The 26,425-nt window shown below is 39.8% G+C and overlaps 1 protein-coding gene across 4 annotated transcripts in view; it reads left to right on the top strand.

The window, feature by feature from the left end:
• The window catches only part of SLC35A3 (solute carrier family 35 member A3), a 67,212-nt gene that overhangs the window by 10,685 nt on the left and 30,102 nt on the right, over positions 1-26,425 (top strand). Inside the window, exon 1 of one of the 4 annotated variants that reach the window (XM_024119778.3) lies at positions 22,275-22,655. The exons of 2 other annotated variants lie outside the window; for them this stretch is intronic. In XM_024119778.3, coding sequence (XP_023975546.1) covers positions 22,383-22,655 — 273 coding nt within the window. In that variant the 5' untranslated portion in view covers positions 22,275-22,382. Of the gene's footprint in view, positions 1-22,274; positions 22,656-22,883; positions 23,094-26,425 lie in introns of those variants that run through there. One more of the 4 variants, XM_007115894.4, reaches the window with a different exon arrangement.

The raw sequence follows: 26,425 nt of genomic DNA, 5'->3' as shown, positions 1-26,425 counted from the left end.
GCCACGGAGCGGCTGGGCCCGTGAGCCATGGCCGCTGAGCCTGCGCGTCCGGAGCCTGTGCTCCGCAACGGGAGAGGCCACAACAGTGAGAGGCCCGCGTTCCGCGAAAAAAAAAAAAACAAAAAACTTTAGGTACAATACAAAACTCACTAGTTTATGAATAACTAGGATTATTCCTTCAGATGGCTAAAGTCTTTTATTATTTGTGGAGAAGACCATTAAGATCTGTATTTGTTGTTGACAAGCAATTTTAAGGAGGCTATTAGGGCAAGAGAGTACTTTTAACAGCTTGTGTTTAAAAAGACCTCTTTCCCTTTTCTTTCCTTTAGTTTCAGATCTACCAATTGAGCTAATCTGTGCTCAGCCTCAGAGGATGTGGGCTGTGTCTACATTTCAAAGACATGATAAGATTTATAACTTTAAGGGACAGAGAAAGAAAATGTAAGTTTTCTCTTAGGAGTTTTGTAGTATATTTGTCTGTTATAAGTCTTAAGGTAATTTTTTTTTCTCAACAGGACAATTTTGCTCCAGTATCTTGATCTTTTATGATATCTACAAGATATTGAGAAATTTGAGAGAAATAGGTAAGGCCTTGGGACTGGTAAAGTTAGATGGGCCTTGACTTGTTTCTAGTGTTGTACTTCTGGTTGTGTAGAGATTTGCAAGACAAAGACAGTTGTTTCTATTAACCCTTGAATATTGGACTCCAGCTGATTTATTTCCCGATTATTTGTAGGAGGGCCTGGGAATTGCTGAGGAGACAGGGCAGTTTTTTTTTTTTTTTTTTTTGGTATGCGGGCCTCTCACTGCTGTGGCCTCTCCTGTTGCAGAGCACAGGCTCCGGACGCGCAGGCTCAGCGGCCATGGCTCACGGGCCCAGCCGTTCCGCGGCATGTGGGATCTTCCCGGACTGGGGCACGAACCCTCGTCCCCTGCATCGGCAGACGGACTCTCAACCCCTGCGCCACCAGGGAAGCCCCAGGGCAGTTTTTAAGAAGGGGAATTTATATTGGACTTTTGTTTTAAGTCTGATTTTTGTTCTTTCATCTTAATAAGGGATTCCTTACGGCCAGTTATTATAATTATCTTTTTCTCCTTTCAGTTTGATCCTCCCGTAAGTACCAGTGTGACGGCTGTTTATGATGAGAGCTCTCTCAAAAAAAAAAAAAAAAATTCCTTTAAAATATAGTCAATTAACCAAAGATGCAAGAGGCATATTCTCACAAGAGAATATGTAGCCCTCACAAGATCCAGAAAGTTCACTCTCGGAGATAGTCTAAGAAAGTAAAAGCCTTTCATTACTATAGGCAGTAAGAATGGTACAGTGAAAACAGTGCCTCTTGTGTCCCACAAAAATGTGGGGTTCCTCACAGCAATAGACCCACTAATTTATGTCACCAGGCAGGTACTACTGGAATGGGACTTTTCCAGCATTAACAAGAAACAAAGGTTGAGTTGATAAAGGCCCTTTACGGGACTTCCCTGGTGGCGCAGTGGTTAAGAATCTGCCTGCCAATGCAGGGGACACTGGTTCCAGCCCTGGTACGGGAAGATCCCACATGCCGCGGAGCAACTAAGCCCACGTGCCACAACTACTGAAGCCCGTGCGCCTAGAGCCTGTGCTCCACAACAAGAGAAGCCACCGCAATGAGAAGCCCACGCACCAAAATGAAGAGTAGCCCCACTCGCCGCAACCAGAGAAAGCCTGTGTGCAGCAACGAAGACCTAATGCAGCCAAAAAAAAAAAAAAAAAAAAGGCCCCTTATGAACTTGGACCCCTTATAACAAAATCTCCTGAGAGCTGGGATGGCCAAACAAAGAGCATGCTCATTGTGACTTCATGTCTCAGAACCCTAGTCTATTCAATGGGACATCAGATGCACCCTAGTAAGTGCACCTTCTGCATGGTGGAAACCAGAGAGAATATTCTCACTGGACACAAAACCAACTCTCCAGACATAGAACAAGGAAGAAGGAAAAACCTCATCTGGTTTTTATATATAGGAACCACAGCAAAGTCTATCTAAATAGACACCAGTCTGATGAGAACTGTTAACTCACCAGTCTGTACGGTCAGCTTGCAAGCAGACTTATAGGGCCCATGCCTGCGGTCTGCCCTATGTTTCTTCCTCATTATGACAAACAACACAATAGACAGAGGCAAAGAAAAAGTGACCCTCTCTGGGAGGAAAAGAATCCCCAAGAGTCACTAAGTCCAAGGGACTAGCTCCACAGATATTTTCTCCCACTAAGCTAAATTGAGAGGGAGAGAAAAGGCACTTTCACCACTTTCCCTTCCACCAGACCTTGCAGGCAGAGATCTGGGAGGCTGACACGGTAAGAAATCTTACCTTCTGCTGGCCTTTGTCAAATGTCCAGGATTTCTCAGTTGCAGCAGCTTTAAGGCAGGAAACAAGGTCCAGCCAGCCTCCTGCCTGACTGGCCAACTGTTAGAGAGGGGGGAATTGGCCCCTCTACTCATCTTGAGTTCTTGTGGCTGAACTAATAATAACATTGACACAAGACAGGTTAGCAAAAGAAAAGGAGCAAATTTTAATTCATGAGCATGGAGGTCTCATAAAATGGGAACTAAGAAGTGGCCAAAGTAGGCAGCTTTTATACTTTTTAGACAAAGCAACAATACATTTTGTGAGGAATTGATAGGGCAAAAAAACTTAGGTTTTAGGTACCCACCCAGTGAGTGAAGAATCCAAGCAGAGTTTGGGATCGGGGTAGTGAATTAAAGAAGTAACAATGTTTGTTTATACAGGCTTCTTGGCCTCGAATTCTGGGGACAAGGGAGTCCTACCTCCAGATGCAGGGCGTGCACCTGCTTTCAGGGATACAGAAAGCAGGGTCGGAGTATCCCTCTTGCATTGGCTATCTCTTAAGTAACTTTAATTCAAAATAATCAATATGCCACCAAGGCACATTTTGGGGTATACTACCCTGGTCCCCAACTTTATGATTCAGGTCATTATGATTCTAAATCCAGAGCCTGGAAAAAAGAGAAGCTTTAGAGGTTAAGTTGATCTGCACAATAAAGAGTTGGAAAAAGCTGGGAAAGAAAAGAGAACTGTTGGAGAGTTAGATGAAAAGAGTGACGTAGCTGAGTTCAATCCCCACCCTACCTCCCTCCATCTACCACCTGAGTAAATGAATATTTCTGTGTTTTCTCAACTCTGAGTCTTGCTGGGAAGGAAGATCCTTCAGATCAAGTGTAGAGTAATATTTTTATGAAGTAAAATGAAATTCACAGTTAGTGTTCAAACATCTGTTTAACTCTAAGCTTTAGCAAGAGATGCTACCCAAAACGCTGAAAATTTGATTTGTTATTCTTTAAAAAAAATTTTTTTTATTGCTGTATAGTTGATTTACAATGTGTGCCAATCTCTGCTGTACAGCAAAGTGACTCAGTTAAACACTTATAGACATTCTTTTTTTAATATTCTTTTCCATTATGGTTTATCACAGAATATTGAATATAGTTCCCTGTGCTATACAGAAGGACCTTGTTGTTTATCCATCCTATATATGATAGTTAACATCTGCTAACCCCACATTCCCAGTCCTCTTTCCCTCTCCCACCCTCCTCCCCCTTGGCAACCACAAGTCTGTTCTCTATGACAATTCAATTTGATTCCCTGCAAATACCTCTCACACTCTCTGGTGGAGATGTTAACATTACCAAAGAGCAATAAACTAAAGAGAGAGGAGACTTAGGGGAATGTTTATGATTTTAAAATATTCAGAAAGTAGAAAATTTGGCACCAACAAATTGAGAGCTGAGAGCTCAAATGAAGGAAAGATGGTCATCATCTACACAGTTCGCCAGAAGCTGGAAGAAACAATAAATCCTGAAAAATAGTAACTAGGACACAGTTCAAGATGACAGGCAGGACGTTCAGGCCTTGGCTTCCCTTCGCTTCACAGACCAGTTCTAATCGGAATGCTCTGCAGGCCAGTGCAGGGAAATGAACTGTGTGTTACAGGTCTGCAAATAGAGAAAAACAGACATTGAGAGTAAGCATTTGGAAAATTTATGGCAGTCTGACATTGCCTGATCAGTGTGATTTCTATTTCATTTTTAGTAGCTCCTTTTTATTGTATTTTACCAAGGTACAATCCAAAATGATTCGAGGGGAAAAGAATTGGTCTTTCACTAGGATAATTGAGAAGTTCTGCCCTAGTCACCACTGCAAAGAGATTCAAATGTGTCAAGGCTTATCTGATGTAATAGTAGAAGAGGCCCAACAGTGATGTCCTCCATGGTCTCGGGAGCTTCATAGGAACAAACTCAGTAAGAATGCCTTTGCCATAGAGGGGAACAGAATTTTGAGAACAATTCAGTGCTTGTCAATCAACTCTATTTCCATTTTTCTCCATGGATATGTAGGTCTGAGTTCTGGAGAGAGAAAAGACTGCAAGAAATGCAGAAAGATTTTCCCTAAATGTTTTCAAGCAGGAAACAAGCAGCACTAGCTAGAGACTTCCTCTAACTGCAGATAAAATAAGAGGGATAACACACCATTGTAAAACAATTATACTCCAATAAAGATGTTAAAAATAATAATAATAATAAGAGGGAAAGAGGCATTGCATCCCTCATAGCAGACCCTCAGTTTGCTTAGTTTGCTTCTGGTAACTGCCCAGTTTGAATAGGAGGCAGTGAGGTGGGAGCTCCTAGATTCTATTCCTATCTGCTGAAAGAAGGTGGCAGTACTGGAAGTGGGTGTGATGTTTGGAAGAGCAGGGCAGCCACCATTGGGAGGCTTATGTGCAATTGAGAGCATAAGAGGTGATGCGAAGGAGATCACACAGCAGAGCCACTGCAGCAGCCAGCAAAGTGAACTTGTTTATGAGAAGTGAATCCCGGTAAAACCCAGGGTATATGTGTGTGTGTGTGTGTGTGTGTGTGTGTGAGATTTGTAGGTGTCTGCAGACCTCTCAAAACCCCTAGATATTTGAGCTATTAATGTTAATATATGGAGTGGGTAGAGGAAGAGCACCCCCATAAAGAAGGCTGAGAAGGATCAAAGGACTACTCAGAGAAATAAGGGAAAGAGACAAGAGAGTGGCCTTAAGGAAACCAGAAGAGTATCACTGTAAAACACACAAGGAGATCAAGTATCTACTAAGTTTAGCAAAACTGAGGTCACTGGTGACCTTACTGAGAACAATGTTAATAGTGTGTTTGGTTGAAAGCCCTCCTATAATGGATCAGTGGTAAGTAAGAGGTAAGAAAGTAGAAACTTCAAGTGTAGACGAGTGTTCTTTCAAATCAGTAGATAGCAAAGGGAAGAGATCAGTGGAGGATAAGGTCAAATGAGGGTTTTTTTGTTTATTGTTGTTGTTGTTGTTGCTTTTAATAGGAGAGATTTAACCCTGTTTATGTGTTGAAGGGGATGAACCACAGAGGAAGAGTAGCAAGAAGAGATTCAATGGAGTAAGCTGTCTGTGGATGAGAGTGCAGAAGGGGGCAGGATCACAGCACAGATAGAGGTATTAACCACTGAGAAAGGAGAGAGGTACAGATCAGTGAAGATACAAAATGGTTTGTAAGGGGTTCCATTAGAGTTCTATTGCTGTGTAAAAAAAATTACCACAAATGTAATAGCCTAAAACAACACCCATTTATTAACTCACAATTCTGTAGGTCAGAAGTCCAACATGATGTGGCTGGGTTCTCTGAGCTGTGTCTCACAGAGTGAAATCAGGGTGTTGGTCAGGTTGTAGTTCTCCTCTGGGGCTTGAGGAACTTTTCCAAGCCCATTCACATTGTTGGCAGAATTCAGTTCCTTGAAGTTGAAAAACTGAAGCCCCCAGTGTCTGGCTGGGTATCTGCTGGGGGCCACTCTCAGCTCCTAGAGGCCTCCTGCAATTCCTTGCCATATAGTACCCATAGGCAGTTCACAGTATGGATGCTTGCTTTCCCGTAAGCCAGCCAAAGCACATCTCTCTGATCTCCTGTGACTAGCCAGGGAAAACTCTCTGCTTTTAAAGGCCCACCTGATTAGGTTTGGCCCTCCCTGTCTTAAAGTCAACTGATTAGAGACCCTAAATACATCTACAAAATCCCTTTTGCTATTAACAAAGACAAAAGCTGGATAGGTAAGGGTATTAACTTTATTCAAGCTATTGCAATAGGGAGAGTACCCCAGATCTAAAGATCAGAGTATCTCAGAGATGGTTTTGCCTTAAAATTTCATAGAGAAGGGTAAACAAGTTGTAGATGGAGTGATCTACAGTTGGAGTTGTTTGCAAGCAGAGAAGGTATCAGTCAGCTGAACAGGATATGTTTATTTCCTTGTGGACAGCTAGTGTATTAGTCAGGGCTCTGCAAAACAACAATAACAACAACAACAACAACAAAACAGAACCAATAGTGTATACAGATAGATATAAGAGGAGATTTACTATAGAAATTGACTCACACAGTTATGGAGGCTGAGAAGTCCCACAATCTGCCATCTCCAAGCTGGAGAACCAGGAGATCTGGTGGTATAATTCAGATTCTGTCCAAAGACCTGAGAATCAGGGTGTTGGTGGTGTAAGCACCAATTCCAAAAGCCTGAGAACCAAGAACTCTCACGTCTGAGGGCAGGAGAAGATGGAGGTCTCATCTCAAGCAGAGAGAGGGAACTCACCCATCCTCCACCTATTTGTTCTATTTGGCTTTTAAAGGATTGGATGACTTCCACCCAGCCCACCCACATTGGGAAGGGCCCTCTGCTTTACCCAATTCAACTATTTAAATGCTAGTCTTTTCCGGAAACACCCTCACAGACACACACAGAAATAATGTTTTCCCAGCTATCCAAGTATCCCAATTAAGTTGACACATAAAATTAGCCATCACAGCTAGTTTCAGGGTGCAGAAAGTTCTAATCTCATCTAATCACGAGACAAAGAACAAGAAGTAGGAGGGTCTGTTGGGCCTTCTCAGCAGGTTCATACAAAAAAGGAAAGGTATATGTTTGGCCATGTCACAGGTAGATAGTGGAGTTATCCTTACGTCTTATAGGAGTCGTGGGAAAGAGTCAACAGGAGAGCATGAACTCTAGAATGCAAGCTCATACCTCGCCAATTCTTTGATCAAAGAATAAAGCTTTCCTTTGCTTATGAACTGAAAAAAACAAAAACAAAAAAAAAAGAGTGAACAGTGAGTCTTATCTAAGTTGTATGGGAAAGGATGGTTCTTTGGTTCTTTGCAGGAAGCCCTTTCCTGGAACACAAAATGTTGATGGGGGGTGGGGGATTTCTTAACTGCTGCTCTTCTCCAAGAACATAGGGCTCAGGTGAAGTTCAACATTGTCTCTTGTTGAAGATGAATGAATATCCTTTTATGCTGAACAATTCAGAGGTGAGAATAAACCTCTTGAGTAGGGTCAAGCAGGGTCCAAGAAATAATCCCTTAAGATCTCTTTTTGGTACTGTTTCTTCAAAATCAGTTGAACCATTTATGGAGAGATGATAAAAATATTCAGTTATTTTAGAGTCCTGGACATCATATATCTTAAAAAAGGAATGCCTGAAATGAAGATAAGAAGTATTAATATGAAAGTTTGTACTAAAGTAAATAACCTTAAGAGCTGCACCTGAGAGTAACCAGTCCAATGGATACTAAGAAGTTGGTGGAATACCACTCACTGAGTTCCTTGAAGTTAAGATGTTAATGCTCTTGGTGATGTGGTCCACAGCCTTGGTTACCTCTCATGTAAGGACATATGTGACCCAATATCTTGCCAAGCTTCCTTACTGGCCCAGACAGTGGCTTGTCCAGGGAAAAATCCAACCCATGCATGGTCCGCTATGGTAATGAGTCCTTGAGTCCTTCAAGTTTTATATGAAGTGATTGGGCTTTAGCTCATAGGGCTTCTTCTGATCCTGGGGTTAAAGGCCAGTGCAGTACACAAAAGGAATCTGCGTGGTCAGATTTTAGTTTCTGAACACGGGAAGGACAGAGTTTGGAAAACTTAGTTTAAAGGGTTGTAGCCAGATATTGAAGGAATCTGGAAGAATTGAACATTCGGTAAGTTTTAATGATTTGTGTAAGGTAACAGGATCCAGTCCAAATCATAGGTAGGTTCCTAAACTGGTTTTTCCACAAGGGTGGGGTGGGGGGCCAGTGTTGGGCAGGGGGTTGGGGCGGGGGGGGGGGCGGGGGGGGGGAAGTCACTTAAATCTCTACTAGAGAATATGGAGTTTGCATATCCAACAATTACCTGTAATTTACTAAGTGAGCAAAGAGCACAAAGACAATGAACAAGGCTAGAGTCATAACTCTGACTATTGCTAATTTGGGATTAGAGTCAGAAGGGTGTGCTATTGTTTTCCACTGAAACACAAAATTTCTCTCTATAGTCACTTCCCTGTTAATCAAAGATAACCTCAAAGAAAGATTGTTTTTGATCATAAAATAAATCTGGTCTCATCAAATTTAGCCTGAATATTTACATAGCTGCAGCAAAAATGGTATTTATCATATAGTACTTTTAAAATTTGCTTTGCTGAAAGTTTAATAAGAAATGTCAAATTGGATTTTCAAAAGCCTCTTGAGCTAAGAACTCACTGTCAGATTTCACTTGTAGTATTTATAAACTTGGGTAAATTCCTCTCTTCTCAAATTCCCGAAATATCCTCAGGTTCCTAGCCTTGCCAGAAAGGGACCTTTGTTACTCACCCTGTAAACCAGAGAACAGTCCAGTTTACCTAAGCATGCTTTGTAAGAATTAGTGCCATAAAGTTAACTGTAGTTCCTTAAAAATGTCTGGTCATATCTGATTAAATTCAGCATTATTCTCAATTATTCATTCCAGGCAAGGCCTTAGTTGACATAACCAATGTTTTCAATTAAGTCCTGTTAACAAGGAAGACAGACTCCTATTGAAATTGTGTAAATACCTACATTGCCATGAAAATAAGAATACTCAATAAGAGTTTTCGAATTCTGGAGGGGTCAGGAAGAAAGAAAAAGATAAATGTTTCATTTTCTGCTAACAAAAGCAGAGTATACTAAATTATTATGAGTTATAGATAGCTTAAGAAGAAAGAGAAAGGGGTTCCTTTATCTAGAAAATATAACATTAACATCAACAATATTCTATTGGCTTTTAAAGGATTGGATGACTTGCAATCCACAATCATCCCTCATCAGTTTATTCAGCCCTGTGTAATTAATTTTTATTCTACTTGACCTTGGGTTAGCAGTCTCAGGAACCCATCTGTTTCTGGACTAGAGTTCTGGAAAGCCAAGAGTACCTGGGCACAGGGCTCTGAGAAAGTCCATCTTTGTTGACACACTCTGGCCTGTGGCCAATTGCAGGTCCTTTCAGGAAAACGTCAGAGTAAAACAAAAAATTATCTGTAGATGACAAATGACTTAAAATGGCTGTGGTTAATTTATTATTGATAATTTTCAAAAGTAAAAGATCTGATGAGAGTTCATTATCAGAATAATGAAACTGACAAAGAAGATTGTTTCTGTGACATGCAAAACAAAGTCAATCCAAAAGAAATTTTAGACAAAATGTGTATAAACATAACAATCCTATTTTCAAAGACCAGTGTATATTACATTTACTTTATGAAAATGAATGAATATAATCTTTACAGAGAAAAAAACTTTAGATTTAACATATAATAATCCTGAGACATAACATACCATGGATATTCCAAGTACGTAATTAGAATATACCAAGAATATATCAAATTTATCAGGTAAAGAGATTCAGTAGAATGGAGTAAGACCTTAATATTTGTGTATTCATAGAACTCCATAGGTAAGTGATATGAATTCCCAGTTTAAAACCATTGGACTAGAAGAAGCTACATTCGAATTAAAGAAAGTGGAGACTAACTTAACATTTTAAAAAATTACTGAAATTATGATTGTATTCATTACCCTTTTGTTGTCTCATATCAGGCAAAGTAGCACCCAACTCTAATAAATAGAAACATACTATAGACAGTGAGGATACTGACAAATCTCTAGGAACTTCTCAAACAACATATAATTTCTGAAATATTTATATTAATAATATGTTACCTATACAAAATTAGCATAGGGAAGGTTAAGCTTTTCTTCTGATTTGACAACTCTTCCCATGCAGCTCATTAATAATAACATATCAAATAAACCTAATTATTTCTAGAATCTCTCTTTTTATAAGATAAAAGAACAAATTCTTTGTGATTTTTCAAGGGCCTTCTGGGAAATCAGTTTTAGATGCAAAATATATCATTTGGAATTTGATATTTGGAATGTAGAATATCAAGAATTGTTAGGAGGTTTGAACACTTGCTTAAATAGAATCATGGGTTACTGTGAAACAATACTTGGCCACCTATTTAACCAAAATGAAAATATTTGGTTAAATATTTTAAAAGTGTACATAAGGGATAACATGATTGTAAAGAACCTAGCTCTTTCAAAAGTAGGAAGACTTTGTACTCTTAAATAATCAAGGACATGATCAAATCAACATAAAGCACAGGAAGTCATTCTGATACGACACAGGATCCTTGTTATACAGACAAATTACTCAGAAGGTAAAGAAAAATCTCTTACAACCTCTTACTAAATAAAGCAGGCAAGTAATCCAAGAACAGAGAGAAAACTAAAATCTTTAGTTTTTATCAGTATATTTGCTACTAAAACACTTTTTGACAATCTCATGAATAAATCCATTAAACTTTAGCCACTTTTGACCACCACAATTAAAATTTCCTTTCTGAGAACTTGCAACAACTTTCTATATCCATCCTAATTGTTTCCTACACCTTCCTCCTTCTCATTCTAAAACAAAGACTCGGTTTACTTTAGCAGAAAACTACTCTTTTTGCTTAAGAAAAACCCATCCTGCATACCTTGCATACAGAGTTCTTCTCTCCCACTATTGCTCTGAGTAGAGACTCATTTACATATATTGATTATAACTTTTAATCACAGTCACTTCTATTGCACAGGGAAAACTAAGAGGTTAGGTAATTGTGACTATCTGTAATACACTAGCATTTTTAGCAGATCAGCAGAGCTTATGAATATACATCTCACAACTTCCCAAAGCTGCAAAAAATGAACACATTAATTAACAGATCCAAATATATAGCCTCTGTGTATCAATAAAAATGAGAGGCAAAAGTGTACAAAAATTATATAAACTAAAAATTATGCTTTGCAATTAATGTTTCAGTATCCTATCTATCCTACTTAGAAATGATCTAGGTTTCTATGAATATCCATTAATTAACTCAACTTAGCATTTGTCCAAGAGTTTAAGTCACCTAGAGATCTTGGAAGCTATTTCCAAGAGGACATATTACAAAACACAATTACTACTGAAATAAAGTTTGCCAGAATAACAATTCAATTTGGTTAAACACAAATTTACTTTTTTCATAATCTTAAACATATAGTTGATATATGCTAGCTTATTTGATCAGTAAATGAACAAGTTTATGAAAAACATACCCAATTAGAATAAATATGTATCAAACAAATATACTTATGCTTATTGCTAATACTCAGAAAATATAGCTCTTTTTATTAAACCAACAATATTAAACTAGTCTCGTTTGCCAAAGAGTTACCTAAATAATGTGAACTCAAATTCCTAAGCCATTTACATTAATATAATATATATATACAACGAAATTTTTAGATCAATTTCCTTAATTTCTGGGAATTTTAGAATTAGATAAGGCTTACTTATCTCTAAATCACTCCAAGTAGCACTCTTTCAAGAGATTTTATAATCTGGTAGTACCAGGAAGGAAAGAAAATACTACATACTCACAGGCACATAAACATATATACAGACCCAAACAGAAAGCTTATAGCTTCAATTTTAAAATTTCAGTCAATTTTGTATTTCAGCCAAGTAGGAAAAAAAAGGGGTTTTGTTCTCATCAGGTACAAATTTTAATTAATTAATTAATTTTATTTATTTATTTTTGGCTGCATTGGGTCTTCATTGCTGTGCGCGGGCTTTCTCTAGTTGCAGAGAGCGGGGGGCAACTCTGTTGCGGTGCGCGGGCTTCTCATTGCGGTGGCTTCTCTTGTTGCGGAGCGCAGGCTCTAGAGCGCAGACTCAGTAGTTGTGGTGCACGGGCTTAGTTGCTCCGCAGCATGTGGGATCTTCCTGCACCAGGTCTCGAACCCGTGTCCCCTGCATTGGCAGGTTGATTCTTAACCACTGTACCACCAGGGAAGCCCCTAGGTACAAATTTTTAATTGATTTAAGTTTCAAGTAGACAAAATCGAAAAAAAAACAGAGTAATAGACCAGATTCTCTGCTATGCTTCATCCACAGAGGCAAGATATCTATAAACCATTTTAAGACCTCAGTGCGGTGGCTTCTCTTGTTGCGGAGCACAGGCTCTAGAGCGCAGACTCAGTAGTTGTGGTGCACGGGCTTAGTTGCTCCGCAGCATGTGGGATCTTCCTGCACCAGGTCTCGAACCCGTGTCCCCTGCATTGGCAGGTTGATTCTTAACCACTGTACCACCAGGGAAGCCCCTAGGTACAAATTTTTAATTGATTTAAGTTTCAAGTAGACAAAATCGAAAAAAAAACAGAGTAATAGACCAGATTCTCTGCTATGCTTCATCCACAGAGGCAAGATATCTATAAACCATTTTAAGACATTTACAGAGGTCATCAAAAGTTCAGACCATAAAACCAAAAGAAGCTAGCACCAGAAATCAAGCCAGTACTCAAAAAGAATACAAATCAAGTCCTTACTGTGCTGCTGATGGACAGGAGTCTGGAACACGGGACCAAATGTGGGACTTGCTGTTGAATATCTGGATCGCCAGTCAAGAGTAGAGTACAAAGGGCATGAGGAGTTCCCCTTGCTTGGATGGAGTAAAGAGGGATTGAAGGAGAGGTCCAGTCCCATATGATTCATGGCACCACACTATTGAAGACAAAAGCTGGACAAGTCCGGATATTGATTTTATTCAGGCTATTAGAGCAGATTAGAGTATCTCAGCAAGTGCTTTTGCCTTGGAGTTTCATAGAGAAATGCTACGGTCTGAATGTTTGTGTCCTCCCAAAATTCATGTAGAAATCCGAATGCCCAATAGGATGGTTTTGAGGTGGGGCCTTTGGGAGGTGCCTAGGTATGAGGATGGAGCCCTCATGAATGAGATTATCGCTCTTATAAAAGAGAATCCACAGAGCTCCCTAGCCCCTTCTGCCATGTGCAGATACAGCTAGAAGGTGCCGTCTATGAATCAAGTAGCAGGCTCTCACCAAACACCTAATCTGCCAACACCTTGATCTTAGACTTCCCAGCCTCCACAACTGTGAGAAATAAATTTCTGTTGTTTATCAGCCACGAAGTCTGAAATTTTGTCATAGCAACCTGAACTAAAACAAGAAGGATCAACAAGTTGCAGATAGAGTGATTTACAGTTGGCATTGTTTTGCAAACAGGGGAAGTCTCAGTTGGTTAGCTGAACAGGAAACGTTTTTCTCTGTGGATAGCTAGTTTCAGGTGGACCAAACAGTTCTAATCTCAGCTAATCAATCATGAGACAGAAAATGGAAGTTGGACGTTCTGAGTCTGCCCATGTCAGAGGATTCAGGTAAAAGGAAATTGTCACAGGTAAATGGTAGGGTGACCTGTGAGTCTTATGGGAACCATGAGAAAGTTGGACAGCAAATCTTATTTAAGTTGTATTGGGAGAAGTGGTTCTTTATAGTAAGCCATTTCTCAGAAACTGAAAGGGTAGAGGAATTTTGGAAAACAAAGGGTTGGGGGGATTTCTTAAGCACCTCTATTTTCCAGGCTCAGGTAAAGTTTAACATTGACACTATATAACACAATCTAATCATGGGTGTGACACCAGGGGCAGAGAACATGGGGGCCATTTTAGAATTCTGCTTACAACGGGGGTAGTTCAAGAAGCTGAGAAAGTTGCCTAATGACTTCAGTTTTCTCTTTGAGGTATGTGTGTGATGGGGAGGGTTGACATAAGGAGAAGGGCTGTCTAGAGATTTGTGAAGGTTTGAAATGATTATTGTGAAACATAGAGTAAGTGAATTGAAGATATTGAAGATCACCATGAGTAGACACGTTATTTAATACCAGAGACTGTAAATTTGCAATGGCTCTAATCCACTAAGCTATGTGGTTGTGTAGTTTTCTCCAGGAATCTTTGGCAGATTTGTTAACTGAGTGTATGAGTGGAAAAGGAGATCAGTGGACTGATCCAAGTTAAGTAATTCTGGGTGAATAGAAGTACAAAAGGACATGGCAGTGGATGGTCACAGGAAGAGGTTATGGACATTGGGGGTCAAATCTAGGTAGAAAAAAAAGAAAGAAAGAGGGGAAAGATAGAATAAGGCAAATGGAGGAAACAAAATGACAAAATCCTGAAGAATTCAAATAAATAGGTATAGTGAGAGTAAAGAAATGACACAGCTGAAATGAAAGGAAGTTCTGGATAAATACTGGACTATTGAGATTTATTATTTCAGGGATGGAGCATCATGGTGATAAAGTCTAAAATGTAGTCATGGGTATAGGTGGCTAAAGTACAGTAAAAGAAATAGACTGTAAATCATGTGGTAATGCTCCTGAGAAATGTGGTTAGCAGATGTCAGGGATAAGGAGGGGCATAAGGTGGGAGAATAAAGATGTCAAAGGAGAACTTTTTCCTTGTCAGTGAGGGAATATTTTAAAAGTAGTAGTGAGGAGCTAGAAAAAAGACAACACAATCTTCCAGATCTGGAGCAGCTGTTTAATTGAGGGAGTGGCCTTCCTAGCACAGAATTTAAGAGGGAGGAATGTCAGTACCTTGTTAACATACATATTTCCCAAATACCTGGTACCTCCCTAATTAAAAAAAAAAAAAGGGTAGCATAATACATATATTTTTGTCAAATGCCAATTTGCTGAAAATACCATCAAAACAACCTGCTGCCAAGACAAAGTTGAATTTATAACGTAATGTTGGTAAAGGTATTTTATAGATAGAGATAGAGACAGAGAGGCAGAGAGAGAGAAAGAGACTACAATTTACTTTTTTTTTTAAAGGTGTCCAGGGCTTCCTTGGTGGTGCAGTGGTTGGGAGTCCGCCTGCCGATGCAGGGGACGCGGGTTCGTGCCCCGGTCCGGGAGTATCCCACATGCCGCGGAGCGGCTGGGCCCGTGAGCCATGGCCGCTGAGTCTGCGCGTCCGGAGCCTGTGCTCTGCAACGGGAGAGGCCACAGCAGTGAGAGGCCCGCGTACCGCAAAAAGGTGTCCAGTACTATTAGGTTTAACACATGCATAGATTTATGCAACCACCACTACAATTTTGTTCTTCAAATCTTCTTTTCTGCGCTAATTTCATTCTCCTTTCCTCCTGCCTCTCAAATGCATTAATGTTAGACAATTTGATATCATCCTACAGTTCCCTGAGGCTCTGTCCAATTTTTTTCCAATATTTTCTCTCTGGTTCAGATTGGATAATTTCTATTGATCTTCAAGTTCACAGACAATTTCCTCTTTTCCATTCTGCTATTGAGCTATTGAGTCTTGTTCTGGTAATTCTGACATCTGAGTCATCTCAGACTGGGATTTTTTTTTCCCTTGTGAGTTGCTACAATTTTCTTGCTTCTGTTTTATTTATTTTTTTAACATTGAGTAATACTGCATTATATCCTGGATGTTTTAACTGCTATGTTATGAGACTCTAAGGTCTGTTAAAATCCTCTGGAAAATGTTGAGTTTTTCTTTGTTTTGTTTTAGCAGCTAGTTGTCCCAGTTGGGTTCAGGCCAAATATCTTAGCCTGCCTTCTTTGGGCCATGGTTCCAATGTAATTTCAGTTTTCAAACATTTGCAGTATTATTTGGATCTGTTCTATATGTTTCCCCCAGGGGCTAAATGGGCCTGGGTAGCGGTCTTTACCATAGACCAATGTTCAAAGCCTTTGGTCTTCTTTATCAGATTAGTTTCACACATGAGTTCCTGGGGTGATCCTAGAACTTCACACACGTATATCTATAGGATTCACTTTTTGAGCTCCCTCCTCTCAAAATCTCCACAACATTCTCTGGCTCCCAGGGTTTCTTCCCCTGGTCCTCTGGCCAGAATGCCTGGCTTTCAGTCTTCTGTGCTATCAGACAGACACCTCCCACAACTGGATCTACCTTCAAGGCAGATCAGTAAGCTCAGCGGCTGATGCACTCACTGCCCTCAGCCACTGCCCAGAGAGAGTGCAGCTTTGGAAGTGGAGCCCTGCAGAGCCAATAGAGGAAAACAAAACCAGGATATTTCCCCATTCTCTCCATTCTTCAGGGGTCCCTTTTCCCATTCCTCTTATTTGAGAGAGTGATTTTCTCTTGGCTGTTCCCATTGCAATGTTCCAGAATTTGGGTTGCCTTGAGACTAAACCAGGAAATAATAGAGGGAAAAAAATAGGGAACTCACTATTGGTCTTACTTTGAGTTTTGATTTCCTCCCTAATTTGTCTGCTATTATTTACTTTTCAGAGTCCTTAGTTTCTTTATGTATTCTGTTCAGGATTTTTATTATAGTCACTGGGAGAAATAGAATAGAGTATGCTTATGCCATTTAACTAGAGCTGGAACCTATACTTTTAATAATAATTCAAGAAATTTTGCTATGTGGGTGTGACCTATTGAGATATACTTCCACAAGTTGTATGTTAGGTAGGCTGTATTGCTTTAAACATATTTGAAGTAGAATTCTCCTAGCTTAAAAATAATGTGCTAAAAATTCTGTGCTAACAAGCACTTTCATTTTCAAAAGTCTTGTTATAAATTTGTCTTTTTACAAATTATGGCAATGCTTAAAGTCACATGAGTAGACATTCTCTCATACCATAGACTTGAACTTGTGGTACATAGCAGCAGGCAGAGATTTTAAAGATGGTTATGACAGAGATATGCTTGACTTGATCCTTGCCTAAAGGCCTAGTTCTAATAGCCTTTTTTTGTTTCAAAGGCTACTCAGTTTTATAGTTTACCAATTGGAGACAAAAAGCCTATTCAATTTTGGAATTTACCAACTGAGGTGAAAAGCATTTGCCACTCCCAACCCTGAAAGTTCTTGAACTTCTCTGTTCTCTTTATTCCTTTCCATTTCTGCTTATAAAAAAAGTCAATTATTTTTTGAGTGCTTCTCTTTCATGAAGCATCTTGTCAAATGCAGCCAACACTAACCAAGATATACAATTAACATTTGTTTTCTACTTTCTTCTCCCAGAGCTACAAGCCTACTACGTTCATTATTTACCTTCCAAGTTATTGTAGGTGACAGTTTTATCAAATATTCCAGTGCATAACATAATCATTCTTCCAGCTTATAAAATCAGCTTACCTGAACGCTAAGTCAATTCTACAAAAGGAAGGTTTTTATTAAAACACACCCCATCTCTGGGTATCAATTTCTGTATCAATCAATATATGCCAGGTTTTGTCAAAATTTTAATGACATATAATAACAAATATTTATTTCTTGTTCATGCTGAATGTCTGTTGCCGGTTGCTGAAGACTTCACTTTATAGCTCCTCACTCTATGTAGGCTCATGGAATCATGATCATGAACATTGCCAGACTCAAAGCAGAGAGAAAGAGAGTTCCAGAGGATTACAAAATAGCAATTCAATGCTATGGCCCTTGTTGACACACAATCTGCTTACAACTGATTGGCCATGTCAGGGAGAAAGAAATTTTCCTCTGCTCTTCCAGGTTCTTCTGGCTGGTCTAAGAATTAAAGTTGACATGAGAGAGATTAAAAGTAGAAAATCAAACCAAAGTTTAATAACATGTATACATGGGAGAGACCCAGGAAAACTGAGTAACACACCCAAATGGCTGAAATCTTCACCTTAGACATCATCTTCATCTAAAGACAAAAGAGGGTGTTGGGAGTTAGTGGTTTGGGACTTCAAAGGGGAGGAAAGCAATTGCCGTGGAGATGGAGAAGCAAATGTTTGGTAAGCAAATGTTGCTGGATCATGCAGAGACAGTGCAACACAGAGAGAAATTTTAACAAACAGACTTTGCTAGGTTCCTCCCTGTCTACATGCCTAGTTCATACTATAGTCCTCTATCTACATTCTTCAGGCAGCTAGGGGGTAAATCAAAGTTTCTTCCTGAGTTTTTTGGGCCATGATTGTTTTCAACTCGAAATTATCCACATGCCAAAGAGAAATTTGGGGGTGGTAAATTTTGTTCCCCTATGGCCAGAACTAGTCATGTGGTCCCATTCAACTATAAGAGAGTCAGAAAGCACAACCTACCATGTGTCCTGAAGGTAGAGAGCAGGAAGTATTTGTGAACAGCATAATCCAAGTGCATATGAACTGTATAATCAAATGTACTCTAGGACTATATAGAGGCCAAACTTCACTCAATTGCACCCCCTCATCCATTCTCAGACTTAAGAGGCCCCTGACCAGCTTTAATAGCACAAGTACATACTATGTACCTTTCTCCTAGACTTCCACAAAAGGATCTGTGGTGATTTTGTCAGGTAACTATGCCAGGTAAAAGAGAATCTCCTGACTCTGAGATAAAACCAATTCCTTGATGCCCAGACCACCAAATTTATCTACCAATCAGAGACTTAAAAGAACATCAGGTTATAACTGATGCTTTGACCAGAATCAACAAGCTCCATGGGGCAGCAATCATCCAGGTTAATTTTCCCAGTTTCTGAATACATAGATAGAGCAAATGGCATCACTTCCATTAAAACACCCCTTGATCCACTCCTCCCAGACAAAAGTAAGTCTGTTATAATAGGAAAAGCCAAGCAGAAGCCCCTCCTTGGAAAAGAAGGAAATAAAAAGTAAGTTCCTTTTTCAAACCTGTCCAATAGCTGTTCTATAGAGTGTTAAACTCTACAGATATATCAGGAAGCAAAAGAATCACATGACTATTGAGCTACTGATGATATGGAAGTGACCTCATTCAACTTCTCTTAGAGGTAAATGATAGACAAGCAAATAACCTTTGGCTATTCTTTCCACGCAGGTTCTTTGCCCTGAAGAACTAACAAGAACATGCCAGATTCAGCTAATTTGGTAGCTTGAGAGAACAACTGGTTTTTCCTGTTCGTGAGCTATACTTTCAATTCAATAGTTTTAAGAACTATAATAGCATAGGAACAAAGTATAAGTGACACCTGGAAACCTGAAGTTTAATTCCCTAAGCACCGAAATTTTTTGTATTTTAACTGTTTTGGTAAGCAATTCTTTAAAAATATAAATCGCCATAGTACCTGCTCTCTTTCTTTCTTGTTATCTTTTCTTTTTTTCCTATGGAGTCTTAAGCCATTAAAGATTATAAACTATCAGCCTTGACTCTGCCTGAAGATACTGATCTGGGGGATGTCACTTTGTGTGCATAATGCTTGCAGTATCATCTGCACCACAAATAATTTAATTTAGTCTTAATTTCTCTGGACCATTCTTGGAAACTGCAGTTATTGTGCAATATTATAACGCACTCATGCTTTCAATAGGTTTGCCAGATTTAGAAAATAAAAATATAGGATACCCAGTTAAATTTTGAATTTCTGATAAACAAATTCTTTTTAGCTTAAGTATCGTCACTTGCACAACCTAAAAGTTGCAAGTTCAGTTTTATTTGTGGATCTTACTGAGGACTGTAGCCTGGGAGACAGCCTCTTCAGATAGCTCTGGGGAACCCGCTCTGAAGAGTTAAGGGAGGAGCCAGGATATATAGGAAGTTTCTGCTGAAAACAAAACAAAACAAAATATGCAGTCTAACATCAAAAGATTACTGCTAATCACAAAAAACCAGACATCTAAAGTTAATTATGTTAGTGCTTTTCTCTCTGTGGACCAATGCATTGAAATTATTCCTTAGATTTACATCTCAACTATTTAAGGCCAGTATCCAGAAGCCTAGACTGCTTCCTGTCTTTCTCCATCCTGAATTCCCCTCAGGGTGCTAGGGGTGGGGTGCTCTGCATTGGCTGGTGGCTTGATCCTTGTACAACTGGAACGGCGGGCAACACTCTTTGTTTACTGGAATGGCAGGCAACATTCCCTTTCCACAGTATACACCACATTTTGTATATACTAAAAATTATTCATTGTTTATTTGGAATTCAAGTTAAACTAGGTGTCCTGTATTTTATCTGGCAGCCCTAATCAAGTACCAGTGAGATACATAGTCCTGTTTGGCTCTGGCTGCCCTTAGACTGATATGTTATTCTAATTTGTCTGTCTTTAGGGTGTCAAAATTTGGCCTTTCAGATCTGTTATCATAGAAAAACCAAAGCTGGTCCTCTGCCCCAGTGCCCCCAGATTGTTGTTTTTCTCTCTTCCTTCACGGCCATCTCTGTTCTTCACTGATACTTCTACCCCTATTGCTACTTTTGCTGTCTGCCACCTTTTTTCTATACTGTGCTCATTCCTTTTCTGTTCCATTTTTTCTTCCTATGACAGCTAAGTGTACTGTTTTAAAGCATTGACTTAAAGGCAGAAAAATTAGGATTTGAATCCCAGTTCACCTTTCAGTAGATATGGGAACGTCAGTAATTACTTAATGTCTGTAAGCCTCAGGTTCTCCTTCTGTAAAATACAGGTACTAATGTCTACTTTATAAGGCTGTTGTGAGGGTTAAATGAGATTGATACAGGCAAACTACTCAAAGGTACAATCCTTATTGGATTATTATTGCTAAAAGAGCTTCAGGCCTTGGGTGCTGACTTGAATCTTTAAATGTGTTGGATGCCTAGACTTGCAGTTTAGGCTCCGCTGGATGCTCTTCCCTGGTGAGCTTTTGTACTGTCTGGCTTGTCTTCACCATCATTACCAACCAGTTCAGGTCGGTTCAGGAAATATGTGTTAAGTTTCTACTATGTGCTAAGCACTGTGCTAGGTGCTGGAGATCCAGAAATAAATAGGATAGCACTGACCTCAAGGAGAGTGTTGGGCAGAAAGGATATATATAAATCAGATCACAATACAGTGAAGTAAAATATTTTGATATGCACAAGATGCCTCAAGATGTTATGGAACCACAGAGAAGGAGTTCAGACCCCTGGGAGGAAGGAAGCAAGAAAAGGCTTGAAGTTTGTGATAATATCTGAACAGAGAATTAAAAGATGAATGGGGCTAACTTAAAAAAATATAGGCAGGAGCAGTGGAAACATATTCTACCTTCAGTGAACAGCATGAGGAATAGGAAAAGGTACTATGAATGGTATATACAGGGAAACTCAAAGCTGTTCAGTGTTGTTAGAGTATAAATTGTAAAGCTAGGAGAGGTTAATGAAAGTATTACTTTCTTTTGGTCATCAGTTTTGGGACTCATATCTTTACATCACTTGTGGGTCTCATATATTTAACCCTCTATTTTCATTGTTGTTTTTGTTTGTCTGGAGTTTTGGTCATTTTCCAAGATGCCAAAGCACATGTTACTGTTTTGTAATTAATAAGTGCCTCCATGTCTCTTTTTTTCATTTTAAAGCTTTCTGAACAGACTAAAAGGTCTTTCTTTTCTCTAAAAAGCTGTACTTATGTCATAAGGTATACTTTTCCTGCTGGTGTATTTAAAAAATATTTTAAATCTTTTTTTCCCCTTACAACCACACATAATTACTACTATTTTTAAATAAATATATATTCATTATATATTATCTATATCTATCTCTTAATCTTAGAATAGTGCCTAGCTATTATTATTATGCACCAGGCACATTTTACTTCCAAAATATATGGACAAACATTAAGATCTGATATATATTCCACCATCCAGGGAATTTCTCAAGATCATATTACAGAACATTTTAAAGCTAGTTATTCTACTCTAACACAGTTATTTAATTTTATTTTACTGCTCTCTCTCCGTTTGTCTTTCTTGGACGTAGTTTTAATCATTTGCAGTATAAAGAGACAGGCTTAATTCATAGCGGCATTGTGTTAAGAGGAAAGGGACACTCCTACTCTATCTACTATTTGGTGGCGCTGCTTTGGGCGCGGCTCAGCCTCAGGGTCTAAGCCAGGGTGGGAGAATTTGTCGTTTCCAACCGAGCAAGCTTTCCAGATGACTGGGTGGCAGCCTGCGCCACAGCGAATCTCGTTGGTTTTCACTGTCAGTGACAGTCATTTTTAGAAGCGGGTTTGTTTCCTTCCCGGATCCACCTCCTCACTCCCTCTCCGGGTCCTTTGCCCCAAAAGGAGTTTGACTTTACTTTCGCAGTCTGACACCCTGGCGCCCTCCGCCACCGGGCAGCCCGGCAGAGGCCCGCCGCTGGAGTTACTCCGTCCGCCAGGTCCCCTCAGGACACACCTAGCAGGAGGCACTGCCCCGGGCGGTGACACGACAGTGAAGCCGGCACCGCGGGTTGCCCGCGGGGCCGCCCGGGTGCCTCGCCTTCGGGATGGAGCCGGCCAGTGCCGAGCTGGGGCCACCAGAGCGGAGCCGGGAACGGTGTTCGCCCGGGCCGAGGAGGAAGCCGGAGCATTTGGGGGACCGGACCGCGGGAACCCGGAAACGCCTGGGCCGCACCAGGCCAGCGGCAGCGACGGCGGTGGGAGCGGGCGCCGCTGCGCTTCAGGGGTCGCGGGGGACCCGGCGGGCGCCGCAGCCTGGGGGGCCCGGCGGAGCTGAGCCGCCGCCCCCAGTGCGCGCAGCCGGCCGAGCGGCGCGGGAGGTGAGTCTGGCGCGCTCCTGGGCGGCTGCGGGCAAGGGGAGGCCGGTGACCGCGGCTCCAGCCAGGGAAGTGATGTGAAATCCGTCTGAGTGAAGGGGACGGTGTGGAAGACCTTAAGTACTAGCTAAGTAGGGGTGGGAGTGGATGAAGTGGCACGTTGTTAAGTCCGAGGGAATATGTGAGGAATGTGCTGGGTGGAGGAAGAAAAAAGGGCCCGGGGAAAGGGGTGTGTCAAGCGAATGAAAGCCGCAGTGTGTGCCTTAGAGGCTGGGGCGTGGGGAGCCGCGGCTGGAGGGCCAGGCTGGCGGTCATTCCGTCAGCGAACTGCCTCGGAGCTCCTGCTCGGTGTGTGGCCCTGTGGTAGGTACCGAGCCACCAGACGGGGACCCTGCGCTGAAGAAGCCGCAGGGACTTCAAAAAATGGAAAAGCAGTCCTTGGTAAGGCTAATACATAGGCAAGGGCTGTCTGAGGCCAGGTGGGATTCCTATCAGAACAGGTGTGTGTGTGTTGGGAGAGGGTTCTGAGTGTTTAGGACGGGAGGATTTTAATTAACATTTATTTAAACCAACTAAACTCTGGGGAACGCTGGTTCAATAGTATTAAATGTAGTACTGGGCCTTGCTTAGTAAAACACGTGTCATTACTTTAAGGTAGAAGACTGAATCTTTTATTATGTTCTATTACATGTAGTATTTGAAAATGGAACCAGAGTTAAGTTTTCTGTTTTCGATCAACATTCAACTTTGGTAGTTAAAGATGAAATTTTGGTACAGTTTCTCACTTCCTGCGCTTACTCATTTTCACTGGTAAACTCAGGTTGTTTCCTTTAAAGGCATGACTTCTAAATTTACATTTCTGGTCCTAACTTTCCTCCCAAGTATTGATTTTACTTTTTCAGCATCTCAGTTTGCTTCTTCCCTTTTTCATTCCTGTGCTGAACGTGGCTTCTCTTTCCTCTTCTTACTTGCGCTATAGCAGTGGCTAGACTTGCTGCCCTCAGCCTGTCTCCCTTTCAATAACTCCCCCGCGTACTGCTTTTTAAAGCCAGAGGTTTTGTGTATTCTTTTCCCTCAGAAATACTCGGTGACTCTCTATTGAATCCAGAATAAATTTAAAATTATTTAGGGTAGTATCCAAAACTCTTCAAAATTTGTAGCTGTCCATGGCTCCAATCAGATCAATATGTCCCTTTCATTCTTTTTTTAAAAATTACTTTATCCCACGTATTCTATTTTTTAGCTAAACCATAGTAGTTACTTTGAAATGTAGTTTCTGAACATGTTCCATGCCTACCTGCCTTGGTCTTTGTTTACATCCTTTCTTCCTACAAGGAAGGCCTTCCTTAACATCTTCGTAGAAATTATACTTATTCTTTAATGCGACCTCCTTCTTTAAAAGTGTTTTTAAAATTGAGATGTAATTGACATATAACTATTAGTTTCCAGTGTACAACATTATAATTTTTTAAAAATAAATTTATATATTTATTTATTTATTTTGGCTGTGTTGGGTGTTCATTGCTGCGCACAGGCTTTCTCTAATTGAGGCGAGCGGGGGCTACTCTTTGTTGCAGTGCGCGGGCTTCTCATTGCGGTGGCTTCTCGTTGAGGAGCACGGGCTCTAGGCGCGCAGGCTTCAGTAGTTGTAGCACGCGGGCTCAGTAGTTGTGGCTCGCGGGCTCAGTAGTTGTGGCATGTGGGCTCTAGAGCACAGGCTCAGTAGTTGTGGCGCATGTACTTAGTTGCTCCGCTGCATGTGGGATCTTCTGGACCAGGGCTCAAACCCGTGTCCCCTGCATTGGCAGGCGGATTCTTAACCACTGTGCCACCAGGGAAGTCCCTCAGTTTTTAAATCTGTAAAATGAGTGGTACCTCCTTTTACAGATTGAGATTTAAATGAGATGATGCCTGTGAAGCACCTAGCACAATGTCTGATGGGTTGTAGGTGCTCAGTAAATGTTATTTTATTAATTTAACTTCTCCTGTGAAGTTGCAATTATTAGAAAATATTTAATGAGAACCAGTTTCAGCGTGCATTTGTCTTTTATGTATATACAGAGAGACTCGATTGATGATATCATTCTTCCCTTCTGAGAGTTTACATATTGTGGAGTTTATTTATTCTTTTATAAATCCAACTAGAGTAAATGACTAATATGTGACAGGTACTGGTAAGGAAATACAGGAAATACAATGATGAATAAATGTCAACAAATTAGTTTGGTATTATGAAAGATACCTGCAAAATGGCATGGGAGTATAGTAGAGGGAAGGCTTCAGTTTACTTAGAAGACTTAGGAAAGTTTCACTGAGAGGAGTCTTGTATTGTGAGGTCTGTAGGATATATAGAAGTTCTACAGATAAAGAAAAGGAGGGTTTTTTGTTTTTTGTTTTTTTAGTGAGGGATATTTGTTCAAAGGTTGCATGAAGAACAACTGTTTGAGATCAGTAATATTTTATGACAGGAAATTTAGGTTGGGGCCAGATTATGAGGGGCTGTTTTAAGTGAAGGAGTTTGTACTGTATCTTCTATTTGGTAAGGAGTCAGTTTACCTTCACAGTTAGGGAAGGCATGTGATCAGATCTACATTTTATTAAGATATCTGCTGTATGCAGGATAGATTTAGAGTTGGAAGAGTCTGAAGGCTGTCCCCATCAGTTAGGAAGCAGGGCATGAGATATATTCACAAACAGAAACAGAATCAACAGACACAGAAAACAAACTTATAGTTACCAAAGGGGAAAGGTGGGGGGAGGGATAAATTAGGAGTTTGAGATTAGCAGATTACAAACTACTATATATAAAACAGACAAACAACAAGGACCTCCTGTATAGCACAGGGACCTATATTCCATATCTTGTAATAACCTATAATGAAAAAGAATATATATAAGTATAACTGAATCACTTTGCTATACACCAGAAACTAACACAACATTGTAAATCAACTATACGTCAATTAAAAAAATTTTTTTAAAAACAAAACATTTGGAAACAAAGAAACAAGAAATAAATAAAATAAAATGTATTCATATTCTATATAGTTAATAAGCCCATAGTATATATAAACTTCTAAGACTATAGGTTTACCTGGGAGTGGTTGTACTCTCAGGTTTAGAAAGGATTTGAATTTTAATATTGGAATTTTGTCCTTAGGGGAGTGTGGTAATCTTTCATTAATTACCCAAACACAATTAACAGCTAGGATTTTTAAAACTTTAAAAATCCTTGACAGTTTGTCAGGCCATAAATAAATAACAGCTCATTGTATGTGTTTTATTAAGTTTCAGTTAAATTATTTTCACTGATAAATACATTTTTCTAAAATTTTTACCATTTGTGAAGGCTGTAAAGAAAAATATTTTAAGGCCCCTTATCTTAAAGGTTTATCCTCAGGCTAAATTAAATAAATAGCTAAACATTATTCTTGATTACCCTAGTACATTTTAATAAACATAAAAAATTGTTAGAAAATGCTAGAACCCTATTATTAATGTTACTGCTTGAGAATCAATACTATCTTATAGAATGATTATGTTTGACTTTCTACATATAGGTAGATATATTTCAGATGGCATGTTTTGACACATGTAGTATACCTGAAATTGGGCAGTAAATCATGTTTAAAGGAGTCAATTTGAGAATAATCGAATATGGACAGAAAACTTAAAATTGGAAATTGTTTTCTAGCTTATAACCTTTATCTCTGATTATCTACTCTTACTATTTCAGGTTATAAAAACAGACTAATAAAAATATCATGTTTTGA

This window comes from Physeter macrocephalus, chromosome 4 (genome assembly GCF_002837175.3).
Source record: "Physeter macrocephalus isolate SW-GA chromosome 4, ASM283717v5, whole genome shotgun sequence".
NCBI classification, from domain to species: domain Eukaryota; kingdom Metazoa; phylum Chordata; class Mammalia; order Artiodactyla; family Physeteridae; genus Physeter; species Physeter macrocephalus.
The sequence above is the reverse complement of the archived record's forward strand: the minus strand, read 5'-3'. Positions and strand labels throughout refer to the sequence as shown.